This window comes from Oncorhynchus masou, chromosome 9 (assembly GCF_036934945.1).
Source record: "Oncorhynchus masou masou isolate Uvic2021 chromosome 9, UVic_Omas_1.1, whole genome shotgun sequence".
NCBI classification, from domain to species: domain Eukaryota; kingdom Metazoa; phylum Chordata; class Actinopteri; order Salmoniformes; family Salmonidae; genus Oncorhynchus; species Oncorhynchus masou.
Genome location: NC_088220.1, coordinates 46,553,515 through 46,574,484, shown reverse-complemented (window position 1 = coordinate 46,574,484; position 20,970 = coordinate 46,553,515). Strand labels below are relative to the sequence as shown.

Here is a 20,970-nt window from a genome sequence, read left to right as displayed (position 1 = left end):
TGGTTACAACATGATTACTTATGTATTATTTCATAGGTTTGATGTCTTCACTATTATGACATTATTTTAGTAAAAAATTAAGAAAAACCCTTTTAATGAGGAAGTGTGTACAAACGTTTAACTGGAACTGTACTTCGTATTGTCCATGTGCCTGGGAACAAGAAGATAGGGAGTGAAAATAAATAGGTTGTGACTTTTACGCATGCGCATCGATGGAAACGTTATCGTAGCCCTAAGTGACGACCGCTTATTGCGAAAAACAAAGGCAGTGAACAGCTGAACAGAACGTCATTTTAGGATTGTTCCTCATTTTATGAAGAATCTGACAAAAGAGTATCCTTTTTTGATTAAACCAATTTATTATTCGCTATTCATGTAAAACTTTTTACAATCCATCGTCATTGTATGATTGAGGATTTCTAGACGCTCACCCAAATCCCGCAATAGAAAGTGGCCTCAGCGGAGTGTGGAATCTACAGGTCTCTTTTGGGTTTAATTCATGGTGAAGCTGCGAGGAATATCGAGTGAATGACTGTGAGTTTGAGTATTTTTTTTTTTCACCACAAATATACTTGAATAATGTGGGATAAGTTTACAAAAAGATAAGTGATAAATCTTAGGCAACAAGCCAGTCAATGATCATATTAAATTAATGTTCTCTTCAGACACTGTCAAATTACCATCATATAGCCTAAAGCAATATTTTTATTACACTTTGTGAAATCTCTACAGAGAATGTGTTATATTTATCGACGACCGATCTCCTGGGCAGCGGTGCGTTGTCCATTGTCCTGAAATGACGCTCTTCAAATAGCCTAATCAAACTAGGGCATTAAACTAACACGCCATAGATATACTGTAGATGAAAATACTGTAGATTAAATGTGAGATTATTCGGGGTTTAACGTGTTTTTTCTTTCTTTGATTGTGAACAGGAGAGCGTGTCCAAGACAGCTATCCCAGAGAATACCGAATATGAGAACTCGAACCAGGGTTATATTGCATTCTCTATTACTGTTGGTTTTAGTAGGTAAGTGTTTGCACATACATTATGTGTTTTGTCTCTAATGGTTGAAAGTCACACCTAAATTAGATTTGTGATGCAACGGTTTTTGACATTAATCGACACATCACGATCAAACAAATGCCAACACTTAGGCCTTTATGTTCCATCTACATAACTTTTTTTTTTTTGGGGGGGGGGGGGGGGGGCTTCAACTGAACACTTTGAGAGATCTGACTAAGGCCAATATGGCATGGTTTGACACGGTCAAGTGACATAGATAACCTCTAATAACATTCATTTGGCTTTTGGATAAAGTTAAATGAAGGTATAAGCCTATTATCATTACATGTAGAAGCCAACAAACAGGACATTATTTGGGTAATCAGTCTCCAAAGTAAAATAAAATACAATTTGGTAACACATTTATATCAAATATTCTAAATATTTCACCAACTATTCCAACATTTAAAAACATGAACAAACTAATAGAGGTACTTAAATAGGGAGCATACAGTAGATCATCTTCAACAGTAAGTGAAAGCCTCAAATGAGGTCCGTCAGTGCTGCCATTCAGAAATAAGAAATACATTTGCATAACAGTAGGCTGCTGACACATATCATTTAGAGCAGGTTTCTACCTGGTCCTCTTTCCCAATACATTTCTGTGTCACTTTCACTACTGTGACATTCCTGGTTTCCATGTGGCTGCATGGAACTATCAAACTATCATGGTCCAAACACATTAAGACAGTTGTGAAGAGGGCACGACAAAGCCTATTCCCCCTCAGGAGACTGAAAATATTTGACATGGATCCTCAAAAGGTTATACAGCTGCACCGTCGAGAGCATCCGTACTGGTTGCATCACTGCCTAGTATGGAAATCGCTCGGCCTCTGAACGCAAAGCACTACAGAGAGTATAGCCCAGTACATCACCGGGGCCAAGCTTCATGCCATCCAGGACCTCTATACCAGGCGGTGTCAGAGGAATGCCCTAAAAATTGTCAAAGACTCCAGCCACCCTAGTCATGGGCCGTTCTCTCTGCTACGGCACACCAAGTAGTACTGGAGCTCCAGGTCTAGGTCCAAAAGGCTTCTTAACAGATTCTACCCCCAAACCATAAGACTCCAGAACAGCTAATCAAAGGGCTACCTAGACCCCGCTTTTTTTTTTATTATCAATGCATAGTCACTTTAACTCTACCTACATGCACACATTACTTCAATTACCTCGACTAACTGGTGCCCCCACACATTGACTCTGTACTGGTACCCCCCCAGTGCGGCAGGGTAGCCTAGTGGTTAGAGTGTTGGACAAGTAACTGGAAGGTTGCAAGTTCAAATCCCCGAGCTGTTCTGCCCCTGAACAGGCAGTTAACCCACTGTTCCGAGGCCGTCATTGAAAATAAGAATTGACTTGCCTAGTTAAATAAAGGTAAAAAATGTTTAATAAATATAGCCTAGCTATCAATATTTTACTGCTGCTGTTTAATTATTTGTTACTGTTATTTTCTATTTTTTACTTATCTATTTTACTGGAGTTTTTTTTTTACTGAACTTCTTAAAAAGCATTGTTGGTTAAGGGCTTGTAAGTAAGCATTTCACTGTTGTATTCGAAGCATGTGATAAATGCATTTGATTTGATTTGTATGACCCTTCATGAGCTGGAGATGTGATCGATGTTGACAAATACTACAATAATAATACTACATAATAGATACAAATACTACATAATAAATACAAATACTACATAATAATGGGTTGCATAATACTAACCGTGCGTTTTGTCAATCAATCACACAAAGACTCCATGCAGAAAACCACACATTTTCACCCCTCAATCACCATAGCAGCGTGGCTGGGTTTGACTGGGTTTGGTTGTGTAACGGTTTTTGTTGGTGGAAGAAGGAGTAGACCAAAACGCAGCGTGGTAAGTGTTCATGTTGGAAATGTAATCAAAACTGAACACTAAACAAAATAACGAGGAATAACGAGAATGAAACATAGAATGCCCACCCCAACTCACGCCCTGATCAACCTAAAATAGAGACATAAAAAAAGGAACTAAGGTCAGGATGTGACAGCCCCCCCCCCCCCAAAGGTGCGGACTCCTAAACCCATAGGGGAGGGTCTGGGTGGGCATCTGTCCGCGGTGGCAGCGCTGGCGCGGGACATTGACCCCACTCCACCTGCCGGACTGGGGATCCTTTCAGCGGGCCACGAATAGACCGGAGACTCTGGTAGCGCCAGAGTGAAGGGCGGCTCTGGCAGCGCCAGAGTGAAGGGCAGCTCTGGCTGCTCCTGAATGACGGGCGGCTTTGGCAGCTCCGGAGAGGAGAGAGGCTCTGGAAGCGCTGGACAGGAGGGAGATTCTGGAAGCGCTGGACAGGCGGGAGCACCTGGAGGGAGGAGACGGAGAGACAGCCCGGTGCGTGGGGCTGCCTCAGGAGGCCTGGTGCGTGGAGGAGGCACCGGATGGACCGGACCGTGGAGGCGCACTGGAGGTCTCGAGCACCGAGCCCGCACAACCTGTCCCGGCTGGATACTCCCAGTAGCCCGGGAAAGTGCGGTGGCATGGAACAGATCGCACTGGGCTGTGCTGGCGAACCGGGGACACCGGGGGTAGAGCTGGTGCCATATAACCCGGGCCGAGGAGACGCACTGGAGACCAGATGCGCTGAGCCGGCTTCAATACTCCTGGCTCGATGCCCACTCTAGCCCGGCTGATACGAGGAGCTGCGATGTAGCGCACCGGGCTATGCCTGCGCACTGGGGACACCTTGCGCCTCACGGCATAACACGGTGCTTGCCCGGTCATCCTCTCGCCACGGTAAGCACGGGGAGTTGGCTCCTACCTGACTTAGCCACACTCCCCGTGTGCCACCCCAAGAAATGTTTGGGGCTGCCTCTCGTCCCTGTTGCGCTGCCGTGCTAAATCCTCATATCGCCGCTGCTCGGCTGTAGCTGCCTCCAGCTCTTCCCTGGGGCGGTGATATTCCCCAGCCTGTGCCCAGGGTCCCTTACCATCCAAAATCTCCTCCCATGTGCAGGAGTCCAGAACCCTCTGCTCCTGGTTACCACGCTGCTTGGTCCGGTTGTGGTGGGTAGTTCTGTAACGGTTTTCGTTGGTGGAAGAAGGTGTAGACCAAAACACAGCGTGGTAAGTGTTCATGTTGGAAATGTAATCAAAACTGAACACTAAACAAAATAACAACGAGGAATAACGAGAACGAAACATAGAATGCCCACCCCAACTCACCCCCTGCCAACCTAAAATATAGACATAAAAAAAGGAACTAAGGTCAGGATGCGACAGGTTGCTTCCCAAACGGCACCCTGATCCCAATATAGTGCACTACTTTTGACCATTAATTGCACTACTTTTGACCTGGGCCCTGGTCTAAAGTAGTGCACGAAATATGGAATATGGTGTTGTTTGGGACTCAGGCCTTGTATGTGGGGTTGATGATATTACGCTCACTGCATGTGCCAGTCTAGTGTGAAATGCACAGTTGAAGTCGGAAGTTTACATACACCTTAGCCAAATACATTTAACCTCAGGTTTTCACAATTCCTGACATTTAATCCTAGTAAAAATTCCCTGTTTTAGGATAGTTAGGATCACCACTTTATTTTAAGAATGTGAAATGTCAGAATAATAGTCGGGAGAATTATTTATTTCAGCTTTTATTTCTGTCATCACATTCCCAGTGGGTCAGAAGTTTACATACACTCAATTAGTATTTGGTAGCATTGCCTTTAAAATTGTTTAACTTGGGTCAAACATTTTGGGTAGCCTTCCACAAGCTTCCCACAATAAGTTGGGTGAATTTTTGCCCATTCTTCCTGACAGAGCTGGTGTAAGTGAGTAATGTTTCTAGGCCTTCTTGCTCGCGCACGCTTTTTCAGTTCTGCCCACAGATTTTTGATAGGATTGAGGTCAGGGCTTTGTGATGGCCACTCCAATACCTTAACTTTGTTGTCCTGGAAGACCTATTTGCAACCAAGGTTTATCTTCCTGATTGATGTCTTGAGATGTTGCTTCACTATATCCACTTAATTTTCCTACCTCATGAAGCCATCTATTTTGTGAAGTGCACCAGGCCCTCCTGCAGCAAAGCACCCCCACAACATGATGCTGCCACCCCTGTGCTTCATGGTTGGGATGGTGTTCTTCGGCTTGCAAGCCTCCCCCTTTTTTCCTCCAAACATAACGATGGTCATTATGGCCAAACGGTTCTATTTTCGTTTCATCAGACCAGAGGACATTTCTCCAAAAAGTACAATCTTTGTCCCCATGTGCAGTTGCAAACCGTAGCTAGGCTTTTTTATGGCGGTTTTGGAGCAGTGGCTTCTTCCTTGCTGAGCTGCTTTTCAGTTTATGTCGATATAGGACTCGTTTTACCGTGGATATAGATACTTTTGTACCTGTTTCCTCCAGCATCTTCACAAGGTCCTTTGCTGTTGTTCTGGGATTGATTTGCACTTTTCGCACCAAAGTACGTTCATCTCTAGGAGACAGAACGCGTTTCCTTCCTGAGTGGTATGACGGCTGCGTGGTCCCATGATGTTTATACTTGCATACTATTGTTTGTACAGATGAGCATGGTACCTTCAGGCATTTGGAAATTGCTCCCAAGGACGATCCAGACTTCTGGAGGTCTACCATTTTTTTCTGAGGCACTGAGTTTGAAGGTAGGCCTTAAAATACATCCACAGGTACACCTCCAATTGACTCAAATTATGTCAATTAGCCTATTAGAAGCTTCTAAAGCCATGACATAATTTTCTGGAATTTTTAACTTCTTACCCACTGGAATTGTGATACAGTGAATTATAAGTGAAATAATCTGTCTGTAAACAATCGTTGATAAAGTTACTTGTGTCATGAACACAGTAGATGTCCTAACTGACTTGCCAAAACTATAGTTTGTTTACAAGAAATTTGTTGATTGGTTGAAAAATGAGTTTTAATGACTCCAACCTAAGTGTATGTAAACTTCCGACTTCAACTGTATACATATATTTCTATATATATTTTTGTATTATTATTGTATTTTCTCCCCTATTTCATGGTATGCAATTGGTAGTTACAGTCCTGTCACATATCTGCAACTCCTGTACGGACTCCAAAGAAGCAAAAGTCGAGAGCTGTGCGTCCACCAAAATACGACCCCACCATGTCGCACTGCTTATTTGACGCAACGCTCGCTTAACCCGGAAGCCAGCCGCACCAATGTGTCAGAGGAAACACTGTACACCTGGCGACCATGTCAGCATGCGTGCACGCAGTCCGCCACAGGAGTGATGGGACATGGACGTCCCGGGCGGCCAAATCGTCCCGTAACCGAGTCGACACTGAACCAATTGGGTGCCGCCTCATGGCTCTCCCGGTCGTGACCTGCTCCGATGGTCCGGGGTGTGAGGGTGTATTATGTGGTGAGTGAGTTGTGATTTGGGAACAGTGGTGTCTATGGTACTGCATTATGCCAGTCTGACTGGCACAACAGGAAGCTCATCCAAGCCTGGCTCACATTACATCATTAAGAGAGCAGCAAAATTAGGTCATAGGTTTATCCGATAGAACACCACGCTCTGACAACAGACCAAAGGGTGATGGGCAGAGGGTGAAGTTGAATAGAATAATACATTTGTGTTTTTGCTGTATTTTATTCCTGCTAGCTCCCACACGCAGGTTGATGTTTAATATCATGAGTGTCCTGGAGGCAGACCTGAGTGATTTCCCCTTAGGCTAGCTTCAAAGTCAAAATTGGCTATATTGTAAAAATTAATAAAAAACATTTTGCTTTTCGGTATTAATTTAAGGTTAGGCATTAGGTTTAGTAGTGTGGCTAAGGTTAGGTTTAAAATCTGATTGTATGACTAGTGACCACTGCAGAGCTGCCTCCAGAACAACATTCATGATGAAAAACGCAAACCTGCCTCTCTAACACATGCACAAACACACACATGTATGTATCTCTGTGTGATGTGTACTGTACATGCTACCGTGTGGTGCTGGTGTGATGCTCTGTGTGTTACTATCTCCAGTGCAGGTGAGCAGGCCAGTATGTGTGGATGTGCCCTCAGAAACAGAGGCTGTTGTTGGGAACCCCATGAAACTGACCTGCATCTCATGTATGAAGAGGGAGGAGGTCAACGCAGAGACACGCGTGGACTGGTATTACATCCCACCTGACGAAGAACCCATCCCTGTAGGTCTCCTCCGTCTAACATCCATTTGCACAAACAAAAACTTCTACATTTTCAGTACAACTATTTCACCTGACAGGACCAGCATTATTTCCTGACCATGTGACCTGACCAGGAATGATTGCCTATAACTTTGTCCTGGTCAGGCTGTATGGTCCACAAGTACTTTGAATTATGTGGGAAATATCTGTCAAAGTTAGCTAACAACATTTAATGTGTGTGTGCTTGCTACGTTGCCCCATCAGATCTACCTGTTTGATGGAAAACCCAGGGACCTGGAGGGGCCTTGGAGGGGTCGCCTGATGTGGAATGGAAGTAAAGACCTGCAGGAACTCTCCATCAGTATCCTCAACGTCACAATGAACGACACGGGCACCTACAAGTGTGTGGTCTTCCGACAGTTTGAGTTTGACTGCTACTCTCCCTCGGTTACCAACAGCCTGATAATCAACCTGGTGGTCAGAGAGGAAGGTATGAGTACTTCCTGTTCTGTAATTGTACTTCCTGTCATTTCAAGCTCCCTGCTGGAGGCTAAAACTATCTGTGGTTTGTAATGTGTGATTTGCGTATTTATATGTGCTTTACCCATAAACCTTCTTCTTGCTGCCAATGTATTATTTTGTCTTAGGTGCTATTCGGTATGTTAATCCTATTTACAATTTTCATGAAACCTTTTTAATTGTTATATTGTATGAGTAATTGTGTGTTTTTGCTCTGTTTTTATTATCAAAGCTCAATTGAAGGCCTCATAGTAAGGGATGTTTTTTTTCTAACCATCTACTTTGGTTTCCATTTACTGGTTGCTAGCTGGATGTTCACCTTACTCATAAATACTATTTAATAGGTATACTTGTATATAATTATTTGCACATTCACTTTACATTACCTCTATCTGCCTATCTATTGTGGACTGCTGGGGGTTCATACAGTGACTTTGGAAAGTATTCAGACACCTCACATTTTGTTATGTTACAGCTTTATTCTCAAATGTATTAAATCGCCCCCCCCCTCATCAATCTCACAATACCCTATAATGACAAAGCAAAAACAGGTTTTTAGAAATGTTTGCTAATTTGTAAAACCTAAAAAAAAAAACAGAAATATAATATGCAAGTATTCAGACTCTTTACTTAGTACTTTGTTGAAGCACCTTTGGCAGCGATTGCAGCCTCGAGTCTTGTTCGGTATGACGCTACAAGGTTGGTACACCTGTATTTTGGGAGTTTCTCCCATTCTTCTCTGCTGATCCTCGTAAGCTTTGTCAGGTTGGATAAGGAATGTCGCTGCACAGCTATTTTCAGGTCTCTCCAGAGATGGTCGATCGGGTTCAAGTCCGGGCTCTGGCTGGTCCACTCAAGGACATTCGGCGACTTGTCCCGAAGCCACTCCTGCGTTGTCTTGGCTGTGTGCTTAGGGTCGTTGTTCTGTTGGAAGATGAACCTTCGCCCCAGTCTGTGGTCCTGAGCGCTCTGGAGCAGGTTTTCATCTAGGATCTCTCTATATTTTGCTCCGTTCATCTTTCCCTCTATGCTGCCACCAACGTACTTCACCACAGAGTTGGTGTCAGGTTTCTTCCAGACATGACACTTGCCATTTAAAAAATATCTATATATTTCACCTTTATTTAACCAGGTAGGCCATTTGAGAACAAGTTCTCATTTACAACTGCGAGCTGGTCAAGATAAAGCAAAGCAGTGCGACAAACACAGAGTTACACATAAACAAATGTACAGTCAATAACACAATATAAAAAATCTATGTACAGTGTGTGCACATGTAGAAGAGTAGGGAGGTAAGGCAATAAATTGGCCATAGAGGAGAAGTTGAGGTGAAAATGATAGATGTGCAGATGATGATGTGCAAGTAGAGAAACTGCAGTGCAAAACAGCAAGAAGATTAACAACAATATGGGGATGAGGTAGTTGCGTGTGTTATTTACAGATTGGCTGTGTACAGGTACAGTGATCGGTAAGCTGCTCTGACCGCTGGTGCTTAAAGTTAGAGAGGGAGATATGAGTTTCCAGCTTCAGTGATTTTTACAATTCGTTCCAGTCATTGGCAGCAGAGAACTGGAAGAAAAGGCGGCCAAAGGAAATGTTGGCTTTGGGGATGACCAGTGAAATATACCTGCTGGAGCGAGTGCTACGGATGGGTGTTTCTATGGTGACCATTGTGCTGAGATAATGCTGGGCTTTACTTAGCAAAGACTTATAGATGACCTGGAGCCAGTGGGTTTGGCGGCAAATATTTAGGGAGGGCCAGCCAACGAGAGCATACAGGTCACAGTGGTGGGTAGTATGGGGCTTTGGTGACAAAACGGATGGTACTGGGATAGACTACATCCAGTTTGCTGAGTAAAGTGTTGGAGGCTATTTTGTAAATGACATCGCCGAAGTCAAGGATCGGTAGGATAGTCAGTTTTACGAGGTATGTTTGGCAGCATGAATGAATTAGGCTTTGTTGCGAAGTAGGAAGCCGATTCTAGATTTAATTTTGGATTGGAGATGCTTAATGTGAGTCTGGAAGGAGAGTTTACAGTCTAACCAGACACCTAGGTATTTGTAGTTGTCCACATATTCTAAGTCAGAACTGTCCAGAGTAGTTATGCTAGTTGGGCGGGCGGGTGCGGGCAGCAATCGGTTGAGGAGCATGCATTTAGTTTTACTAGCATTTAAAAGCAGTTGGAGGCCATGGAAGGAGTGTTGTATGGCATTGAAGCTCGTTTGGAGGTTTGTTAATACAGTGTCCAAAGAAGGACCAGATGTATACAGAATGGTGTTGTCTGTGTAGAGGTGGATCAGAGACTCACCAGCAGCAAGTGCGACATCATTGATATATACTTAGAAAAGAGTAGGCCCGAGAATTGAACCCTGTGGCGCCCCCATAGAGACTGCCAGAGGTCCGGACAACAGGCCCCCCGATTTGACGCACTGAACTCTATCTGAGAAGTAGCTGGTGAACCAGGAGAGACAGTCATTTGATAAACCAAGGCTATTGAGACTGCCGATAAGAATGCGGTGATTGACAGAGTCGAAAGCAGTTCGGGTCTAGAGTGTCTCCCCTTTGAAGAGAGGGATTACGCGGCAGCTTTCCAATCTTTGGGGATCTCAGACGATTCAAAAGAGAGGTTGAACAGGCTAGTAATAGGAGTCGCAACAATTTCGACGGATAATTTTAGAAAGAGATGATCCAGATTGTCTAGCCCAGCTGATTTGTAGGGATCCAGATTTTGCAGCTCTTTCAGAACATCAGCTGTCTGATGTTCTGAAAGAGGTGGTGCTCTTTTTCTCCATGGACTTTAAAGTGTCCCAAAACGTTTTGGAATTAGTGCTACAGGGTGCAAGTTTCTGTTTGAAAGAGCTAGCCTTAGCTTTCCTAACTGACTGTGTATATTGGTTCCTGACTTCCCTGAAAAGTTGCATATCGCAGGGGCTATTCAGAACGCCACAGGATGTTTTTGTGCTGGTCAAGGGCAGTCAAGTCTGGAGTGAACCAAGGGCAATATCTGTTATTAGTTCTACAGTTTTTGAATGGGGCATGCTTATATAAGATGGTGAGGAAAGCACTTTTAAAGAGCAACCAGACATCCTCTACTGATGGGATAAGGTCAATATCCTTCCAGGATACCCGGGCCAGGTTGATTAGAAAGGCCTGCTCGCTGAAGTGTTTTAGGGAGCATTTGACAGTGATTGGGGTGGTCCCATTACGGACCATGGACCCATTACGGACGCAGGCAATGAGGCAATGATCGCTGAGATCCTGGTTGAAGACAGCAGAGGTGTATTTTGAGGGCAGGTTGGTTAGGATGATATCTGAGGGTGCCCATGGTTACGGATTTAGGGTTGTACCTGGTAGGTTCCTTGATAATTTGTGTGAGATTGAGGGCATCTATCTTAGATTGTAGGATGGTCGGGGTGTTAAGCATATCACAGTTTAGGTCACCTAACAGTACAAACTCTGAAGATAGATGGGGGGCAATCTATTCACATATGGTGTCCAGGGCACAGCTGGCGGCTGAGGGGGGTCTATAACAAGCGTCAGCGGTGAGTGACTTGTTTCTGGAAAGGTGTTTTTTTTAAGTTAAGCTCGAATTGTTTGTGCACAGACCTGGATAGTTTAATAGAACTCTGCAGTCTATCTCTGCAGTAGATTGCAACTCTGCCCCCTTTGGCAGTTCTATCTTGTCGGAAAATGTTGTAGTTGGAGATGGAAATTTCTGGATTTTTGGTGGCCTTCCTAAGCCAGGATTCAGACACGGCTAGGACATCCGGGTTGGCGGCGTGTGCTAAAGCAGTGAATAACACAAACTTAGGGAGGAGGCTTCTAATGTTAACATGCATGAAACCAATACTTTTACGGTTACATAAGTCAACAAATGAGAGCGCCTGGGGAATGGGAGAGGTGTTGGGCGCTTCAGGGCCTAGGTTAACCCCTAGAGGAACCGAGGAGGAGTAGGATAAGGGTACGGCTAAAGGCTATAAGGACTGGTCGTCTAGTGCGTTCGGAACAGAGAATAAAAGGAGCAGATTTCTGGGCGTGGAAGAATAGATTCAAGGCATAATGTACAGACAAGCATGTGGTAGGATGTGAGTACAGTGGAGGTAAACATAGGCATTGAGTGACGATGAGAGAGGTTTTGTCTCTAGAGGCACCAGTTAAGCCAGGTGAGTTCCCCGGATGTGTGGGGGGGTGGAACAAAAAGGGCTATCTAAGGTATATTTGGCAGAGCTGGGGGCTCTATGGTGAAATAAGACAATCACTAACCAAAACAGCAATAGACAAGGCATATTGCCATTAGGGAGAGGCATGTGTAGCCGAGTGATCATAGGGTCCAAGGAGTATCCATAGATGAGTCAGGGAGCCGATTCAGTAGTCGCTACTACGCTAGATGAACTGGGGACACAGTGATTCAGACAGCTAGCGGGCCGGGGCTAGCAGATGGGCCTCCAGCAACGTTGTAATGGAGGGGCCTGTTGAAACCACCTCGGACGATTACGTCGGCAGGCCAGTCATGATGGATCGGCGGTGCTCCGTGTTGGCAGTAAAGGGTCCAGGCCAATTGGCAAAATATGTATTGTAGCCCAAGAATTGGCTGGTGGACCTCTTCGGCTAGCCGGAAGATGGGCCTAGCTCGAGGCTAGCTCAAGGCTAACTGGTGCTTGCTTCGGGACAGAGACGTTAGCCAGGAATAGCCACTCGGATTGCAGCTAGCTAGCTGCGATGATCCGGTGTAAAGGTTCAGAGCTTGTGGTAGAGAAAAAGCAGTCCGATATGCTCTGAGTTGATATCGCGCTGTACAGACTGGCAGGTATTGACCGAGCTAAAGCTTGCTTGTATCCGAGTTAACAGTGAAGAACGCTAGCAGTGGCTAATTGACTACTAGCTAGAAGCTAGTTAACTGGCCAACCTCTGATGGGGGTTCCGGTTCTAAAGTATAAAAATAGCAGATCCGGGTGAGGTGGGTTGCAGGAGAGTATATTCAGTCCGTAGATGGAAAGTGAGATTAAAATATATAAGAAATATATACGAATAAACAAGGAAAAAAACTATATTTACACAGGACGGGACAAGACAAAACACACGTCCGACTGCTATGCCATCTTGGAACACAAAGAGGCCAAAGTTTCATCAGACCAGAGAATCTTCTTTCTCATGGTCTAACAGTCTTTAGGAGCCTTTTGGGAAACTCCAAGCGGGCTGTCGTGTGCCTTTTACTGAGAAGTGGGTTCAGTCTGGCCACTCTACCATAAAGACCTGATTGGTGGAGTGCTGCAGAGATGGTTGTCCTGCTGGTTAGGTTCTTCCATCTCCACAGAGAAACTCTAAAGCTCTGTCGGAGTGACCATCGGGTTCTTGGTCAGAAACCCTGACCAATGCCCTTCTCCCCCGATTGCTCAGTTTGGCCTCATAGCAAAGGGTCTGAATACTTCAATATATAAGGTATTTCAGTTATTTTTTAATGCAATTGCAATTTAAAAAAAATGTTAACAGTTTTTTCTTTGTAATTATGGGATATTGTGTGTAGAATCATTTTTGAATTTAATCAATTTTAGAATAAGGCTGTAACGTAACAAAATATGGAATAAGTAAATGGGTCTGAATACTATGTAAGAAAAATAGAAGAAGAAATGGCATGATTGTTGAATAATACTGTTGGGTTTGCAGTATGACAATTGCTTAACTGAGGGAATTTAACCTATCAATATGTGCTACAACATCTAAAGTGTTTTGCATAGAGCTACACTAACTGTCAGCTGGCAATAAATTGCCTGGACTATAGTGGTAGAGAATGTACTATGCATGGAGGAAAACACTAAAGCATCATGAGAGGACTTTTTGGTTATTCCCAATAAGGTTATGTGAAACACTATTCTGTATACTTTACAAATGTGATTTTACTAGCAATAATTGGATCTTACCATCTTTATCATTGGACCATTATCCCATCAAATGTATCTTCTCAATATGTACCAACATTTTTTACAAAACGTGTATCTACATACAAAGCATACCTCTTAAGGATCAGCCCCTTTTTTTCAATTTTTGCCGAAAATGACATACCCAAATCTAACTGCCCGTAGCTCAGGCCCTGAAGCAAGGATATGCATATTCTTGGTACCATTTGAAAGGAAACACTTTAACATTTGTGGAAATGTAAAAGGTAATACAAAGAAAAAATCAACTGTTCTTTTGTATTTTTTTGTACCATCTTTGAAATGCAAGAGAAAGGCCATCATGTATTATTCCAGCCCAGTTGTAATTTTATATTTTGGCCTCTAGATGGCTGCACTGTTTGTGCAAAGTTTTAGACTGATCCAATGAACCATTGCATTTCTGTTCAAACTTTTGTATCAAGACAGCCCAAATATGCGTAATTTGTTTATTAATAACTTTTCATGTTCAAAATTATGCACTCTCCTCAAACAATCATTAGAACATGCGTTGAAGATGTCGTTCCCATAGCAACGATTAAAACATTCCCAAACCAGAAACCGTGGATTGATGGCAGCATTCACGTGAAACTGAAAGCGCGAACCACTGCTTTCAATCAGGGCAAGGTGTCTGGTAACATGACTGAATACAATCAATGCAGCTATTCCCTCCGTAAGGCTATCAAACAAGCTAAGCGTCAGTACAGAGACAAAGTAGAATCCCAAATCAACGGCTCAGACACAAGACGCATGTGGCAGGGTCTACAGTCAATCACGGACTACAGGAAGAAATCCAGCCCAGTCACGGACCAGGATGTCTTGCTCCCAGGCAGACTAAATAACTTTTTTGCCCGCTTTGAGGACAATACAGTGCCACTGACACTGCCTGCAACGGAAAAATGCGGTCTCTCCTTCACTGCAGCCGAGGTGAGTAAAACATTTAAACGTGTTAACCCTCGCAAGGCTGCAGGCCCAGACGGCATCCCCAGCCGCGCCCTCAGAGCATGCGCAGACCAGCTGGCTGGTGTGTTTACGGACATATTCAATCAATCCCTATACCAGTCTGCTGTTCCCACATGCTTCAAGAGGGCCACCAACGTTCCTGTTCCCAAGAAAGCTAAGGTAACTGAGCTAAACGACTACCGCCCCGTAGCACTCACTTCCGTCATCATGAAGTGCTTTGAGAGACTAGTCAAGGACCATATCACCTCCACCCTACCTAACACCCTAGACCCAATCCAATTTGCTTACCGCCCAAATAGGTCCACAGACGACGCAATCTCAACCACACTGCACACTGCCCTAACCCATCTGGACAAGAGGAATACCTATGTGAGAATGCTGTTCATCGACTACAGCTCGGCATTTAACACCATAGTACCCTCCAAGCTCGTCATCAAGCTCGAGACCCTGGGTCTCAGCCCCGCCCTGTACAACTGGGTACTGGACTTCCTGACGGGCCGCCCCCAGGTGGTGAGGGTAGGCAACAACATCTCCACCCCGCTGATCCTCAACACTGGGACCCCACAAGGGTGCGTTCTGAGCCCTCTCCTGTACTCCCTGTTCACCCACGACTGCGTGGCCACGCACACCTCCAACTCAATCATCAAGTTTGCGGACGACACAACAGTGGTAGGCTTGATTACCAACAACGATGAGACGGCCTACAGGGAGGAGGTGAGGGCCCTCGGAGTGTGGTGTCAGGAAAATAGCCTCACACTCAACGTCAACAAAACTAAGGAGATGATTGTGGACTTCAGGAAACAGCAGAGGGAACACCACCCTATCCACATCGATGGAACAGTAGTGGAGAGGGTAGAAAGTTTTAAGTTCCTCGGCATACACATCACAGACAAACTGAATTGGTCCACTCACACAGACAGCATCGTGAAGAAGGCGCAGCAGTGCCTCTTCAACCTCAGGAGGCTGAAGAAATTCGGCTTGTCACCAAAAGCACTCACAAACTTCTACAGATGCACAATCGAGAGCATCCTGGCGGGCTGTATCACCGCCTGGTACGGCAACTGCTCCACCCACAACCGTAAGGCTCTCCAGAGGGTAGTGAGGTCTGCACAACGCATCACCGGGGGCAAACTACCTGCCCTCCAGGACACCTACACCACCCGATGTTACAGGAAGGCCATAAAGATCATCAATGACAACAACCACTCGAGCCACTGCCTGTTCACCCCGCTATTATCCAGAAGGCGAGGTCAGTACAGGTGCATCAATGCTGGGACCGAGAGACTGAAAAACAGCTTCTATCTCAAGGCCATCAGACTGTTAAACAGCAACCACTAACATTGAGTGGCTGCTGCCAACACATTGACTCAACTCCAGCCACTTTAATAATGGGAATTGATGGGAAATGATGTAAAATATATCACTAGCCACTTTAAACAATGCTACCTAATATAATGTTTACATACCCTACATTTTTCATCTCATATGTATACGTATATACAGTACTCTATATCATCTACTGCAACCTTATGTAATACATGTATCACTAGCCACTTTAACTATGCCACTTTGTTTACATACTCATCTCATATGTATATACTGTACTCAATACCATCTACTGTATCTTGCCTATGCTGCTCTGTACCATCACTCATTCATATATCTTTATGTACATATTCTTTATCCCCTTACACTTGAGTATAAGACAGTAGTTTTGGAATTGTTAGTTAGATTACTTGTTGGTTATTACTGCATTGTCGGAACTAGAAGCACAAGCATTTCGCTACACTCGCATTAACATCTGCTAACCATGTGTATGCGACAAATAAAATTTGATTTGATTTGAGCATGGTATTATTTCACTGTAATAGCTACTGTAAATTGTACAGTACAGTTAGATTAATGTGACTGTAAGCTTTCTGCCAATATCAGATATGTTTATGTCCTGGGAAATGTTCTTGTTACTTACAACCTCAAACTAATCGCATTAGCCAACATTTGCTCAACCGTATCGTGGAAGTGACACCGATCCCTGAAGAAGTCTGCCTCCTATAATGAATGAGATTGACTTCACCTGGCTAACAGAACTAGCTGTAATGCCCACATATGGGACTGTTTATATTATTTTTTTATTATGAGTGAATGGATAAATCAGAAATAGATTGCTACATACTGAAGCCATTTGAATTAGAATTGCCATTTCATTGCTAGTGGCGACAGGACAGTTATTTATTATGGCTGATATGCTGGGTCTCAAAACATATTGAGAATTTGTTCACCATCCCATACAAACAAATAGGCCTACATAGTTATCTAACTAACACATAGTTACCTATACAGCTCTTTGCTTTATTCAGAAATCACATAATTGTAGAACAGTCTGTGCACGATTTACAGTAAGTCCCTATCAAATAAATGCAGTTTAAATACATTGTCTAATTCTGTTGTCTTGCAGTGGTCCATCCAAACAGATGTGGTGTGGGTTGTGTCATAGAGATGGGAATAGGGCGCACCTATCTTTGCCATTCATCACTTCTGTGACAGCATGGGCAGAACCATTGAGGGCTATATCAATTTCAAAGTAGTCAATGTCTTCTTCTTCTAATTCTATGAGTTTATTGGCGGTTTGTAATCAAACTAAAAAGGTGTATACCTACACCTACTGTGTTCGAGTGTGTATAGCCTGAACAGGCATTAAGCTAAAGTTAATAATTTAACTGCCACCTGTTGAGCTTGAATCTTTGCTCAGAAGTATTTGCTGATCCCTTCTGCTGACTTGGATGAAATTATATTATCCTTCCTTGACCCATAGGTAGTCCCACCCAGTTGCCTACTTTAAAATGGTGAAAGCCTTTGATGGCGCTGCCAATGCTGAAACCGACTTTGTAGCAAGTGTGCCCTATATCCATCTCTATGGGTTGTGTGTGTCTGTCTGGCAGCCAGTGAGGACACCACTGCCCTGTACTCAGAGATCATGATGTATGTCCTGCTGGTCTTCCTTACCTGCTGGCTCCTGGTGGAGATGGTATACTGCTACAGGAAGATCTCCAAGTCAGAGGAGCAGGCCCAGGACACCGCGTGAGTAGCTCTTAGCCATGTGTCTCATGGCTTTTTATCTCATAGGCTTGTCTTGCATCTCGTAGCTTTGAATCTTGTAGGCTTGTATCTCTTAGCATTAGATCTCATACGCTCATATCTCGTGGTCGTGTCTTGTATCTCGTAGCGTTGTAACTCGTAGTCTCGTATCTTGTAGCCTTGTGTCTCGTAGCCTTATATCATGGCCTCGTCTCCATACTGAATGTACCATGGCCAACTCTAGTTTCTATCGTTGCTTTGCACCACGTATCTAGATGTAGGCTGTAGGACAATGATAGACAACTAGAGTTGGCTTCAGCACATACAGCATGGATATGATGCTAAGTGTCTCATACTATATGCAGAGTTTAGGCTTTACCAACAGTAAGCATTACTGACAATGTGGCGTAAAATTCCCCTTGCTGATTTTACGACTCCTTCAATAAATTGGGGGTAGTGAATAGTTTACATTTACTGTTAGGCCATGCAGTATCCAACGTATAGGTTGTGCGTTCTGTGAAAGAGTGTAATGGAGGTGTAATTGTCTGAGGGCTCATGCTGTCGGTCAATAGTAGTCGGTCAGCTTTTCTGCTGAGGTCCCTGGATAGTTTGGAGCGCTCTGCTGACTCCTGTTCTGCCATTTTCAAACAACCAATTTAGTGCTCTGTGGATTTGCAGCCGGATCTGAAATTGACTTGTTCTGTGGCCAAGGCTTCAATATATTTTGGTGCTGTCAGCTCCCAATGATTGGTGATGGTGCTGGGCGGTAGATGGAAGTCGGTACAGTGGATTGTGGGCCATCAAATTTCAACCTTACAATAAAGATATTGGGTAATATACCGTGAATGTTTGATTCCAATGACACTATTCCTGTACCTTACACTGGAAGTACCAGTAGTGCAGGATAGATGTACACAGAACTTACTTGGGAAATTGAGAGAATGTCTGATGGCATCTATTGAGGAAATGGGTTAAAATAATTCACTTCTGAACAAATGAAGAGAGTGTACACTGCTACATTTACATGGCTTGTGTCAGTTGTTCCGAAAATGCTTTTTATATAGACAACACTTTGCACTCAGTCTAGAGCCAATGCCTAATGACCCTATGCCCAAGAATACCACAGTAAGTTTAACCACCAGTGGTGTGTTGCAAGGCGTGACCTCCGTCCGGTCTAGTGCCGACAGGACTTAGGGCGCTGGTTAAAAAAAAGAATGCACTGTATAGGGAATAGGGTGCCATTTGGGGCGTAGATGGGCATTGAGCTGTTTGTGCAGATAAACATTAGAGGCGCACTGATGGCAGCCTGCCATAATATACTGTATGTGACTGGCGGTTCAACAGTACAGGATAATGCATCCATTTAAAAGGATCTGTAGCATGCATTACTGATCCTAAATCACATCAATCATGGACTGTTGGCTAGGAGACAGGATGATCCCCCACCAGTTGCAAGTGTGATTTACTGATTTCCTACCATTTCCCCACGTTCATTTGACCTGCTCCTCTTACTTGAATACTTTTTTCTTGTAGAATAATGGCAAGGAATTGGCTAACTCATGGGTTGTGGGAATCCTATTAGCAAAGTTGAAAGAAATCGATGGCATGTTTCTTAGTCAGTGTCCAGGCTTATGTTCAGTATGTTCAGTATTGCTGTTGTCATGAATAAACTGTAACATTCCCAATGGTAAGTTACCCCAATTCTCTAAATTGTTTTGCAATTGTCTCAATTGTTTTCCGTTGACAGAGTTCAATAAGAAAGGCCCAATGAAATCTTCACAGTATGGTGCTCCATGGATGCACCACAGGATCTTAGATTTGCCTCTCTTTTGTACCCATCTACAGGACAAACTACCTAGCCATTCCCTCAGAAAATAAAGAGAACCTGGGTGTTCCAGTTACAGAATAAAAGTGATTGTCTCAACACCAGTACGGTATTTTGAATGTGCCTCTCAATCTGATCTCGATCAGAAAATCACTCCACTTCAACTCACGAGTCTCTTTCTGCTGCAACCGCATCCCCCTCTTTCTTCCGTAAGACATTGCTCACTCACACCATAGTAAGAACTTTCCCTTCCTCAGCCACTCATCTCTGTGCTTTATCCCCATTTACCATCAGCTCTTTCTCACTCATAGTACTAGTACTAATGTTAAAAGTCGACCTAATAGTGAAAATAATGAGAGGTGAATACAATAGTTATATAAGAAATCCACTCTCCACGTGAGATTCTTTGGTACTTGATGTAAGTGTCGTTTTCTAAGGGAGAGTGGCCCGATTACAACAGCGAAAGAAATGAGGCCTGTGAACACTTTGAACATGCCCCCTGCTGTGTTCTCAGAACAGTGGACGGAGACGTGTATTCTTAGTATTGCTAAGGGGCTGTGTGAGGCACAGTGGTACTTTCTGGGTTTTTTTAAGTGGAAGAAAGTTTCTCGCAAGTTACTGTTTTACATTTCTGAATCTGTATTAGAATATCTGTTACTGTTGTACCTAATCCGAATATTTCAACACATCAAGCAACTTAGTATATCCTCTATTTCAGGTACTGACCAATGGTGTATGAAGCAGTTCATAGTCACCTGACGATACAAACTGAACTCTTTGAAGGGAACATTCAGTGAAGATGTCGCAATGCCTCTCAGCAACCAGGAAACCTGCCAAGTGGAGTCCACTTTGTCTTGGTCTTGTGGTGTGAGCTAGCCAAACACTTGAATGCTCAAGTATACTCTCCCTTCTTATTTCACTCTGAACCACTATGTGCCAGACAGCAGTGATTTGATGATTTATGATTTTATGATATTTGAATGTCACCCACAGAAACAAAATTAAACCTACTGTTGCAGATGATCAACCAATGGCTTCAAAGCAAATGACTTATACTTTTAAATGTGTGAAATGTTGTTCAAACGGTACACTGCACATCATTGGGTGCACATAAAAGCTTCTGGTACATTATTTTCAGTTCATTTTTACTCTACTGATAGAAAACGACGAGATTATGGGTCAAGGTTTTGCTCTTATACGACCGGAGTCTCGTCGTTATCTTTTTACAGAAATTGGATTGCATAGCTTTTCAAGTTTACTTCACTCAAGTTGTTTGGTAAAATGAAATGTTTCATGCACAGTATGACTGTGGTTTATGATATGATATGAACACGGAGTCCTCTTGCTGGTTCTTGGTGTGACTCCAAGGCTCCATTTGGCCTTCTAGGTCAGAGGCTCCTCTTTAAGTTCAATTCTCTTCCATCGAGAGAACCTGGCTTGAGAAGATGTTGTGCATTT

At 43.7% G+C, this 20,970-nt stretch overlaps 1 protein-coding gene across 5 annotated transcripts; it reads left to right on the top strand.

Annotated features, from left to right (window-relative positions):
* Positions 1 to 226: 226 nt before the first annotated feature.
* On the top strand, positions 227 to 20,643 carry LOC135546051 (sodium channel regulatory subunit beta-3-like). Of its 5 annotated transcripts, XM_064974155.1 has the most exons (7): positions 227 to 534; positions 936 to 1,030; positions 7,057 to 7,220; positions 7,464 to 7,689; positions 17,552 to 17,690; positions 19,533 to 19,616; positions 20,231 to 20,643. In XM_064974155.1, exons 2-6 carry the CDS (start codon positions 976 to 978, stop codon positions 19,594 to 19,596), a joined length of 648 nt encoding a protein of 215 aa, XP_064830227.1. In that variant the 5' UTR covers positions 227 to 534; positions 936 to 975; the 3' UTR covers positions 19,597 to 19,616; positions 20,231 to 20,643. The 5 variants fall into 5 exon arrangements, with proteins under 5 accessions (XP_064830227.1, XP_064830225.1, XP_064830223.1 ...); XM_064974153.1 differs by lacking the exons at positions 227 to 534; positions 936 to 1,030 and adding an exon at positions 5,917 to 6,444 and having other exon boundaries at positions 19,533 to 19,598; XM_064974151.1 differs by lacking the exons at positions 227 to 534; positions 936 to 1,030 and adding an exon at positions 5,917 to 6,444.
* The last annotated feature ends 327 nt before the right edge of the window (positions 20,644 to 20,970 follow it).

What these genes read in the sequence shown, in the direction of transcription:
- LOC135546051 (XM_064974153.1), top strand. Translation starts at nt 6,276, where the DNA reads ATGTCAGCATGCGTGCACGCAGTCCGCCACAGGAGTGATGGGACATGG. An exon ending in GTGTGAGGGTGTATTATGTG is followed by an intron (nt 6,445 to 7,056) that starts GTGAGTGAGTTG and finishes TACTATCTCCAG; the next exon opens with TGCAGGTGAGCAGGCCAGTA. An exon ending in GAGCAGGCCCAGGACACCGC is followed by an intron (nt 17,691 to 19,532) that starts GTGAGTAGCTCT and finishes ACCCATCTACAG; the next exon opens with GACAAACTACCTAGCCATTC.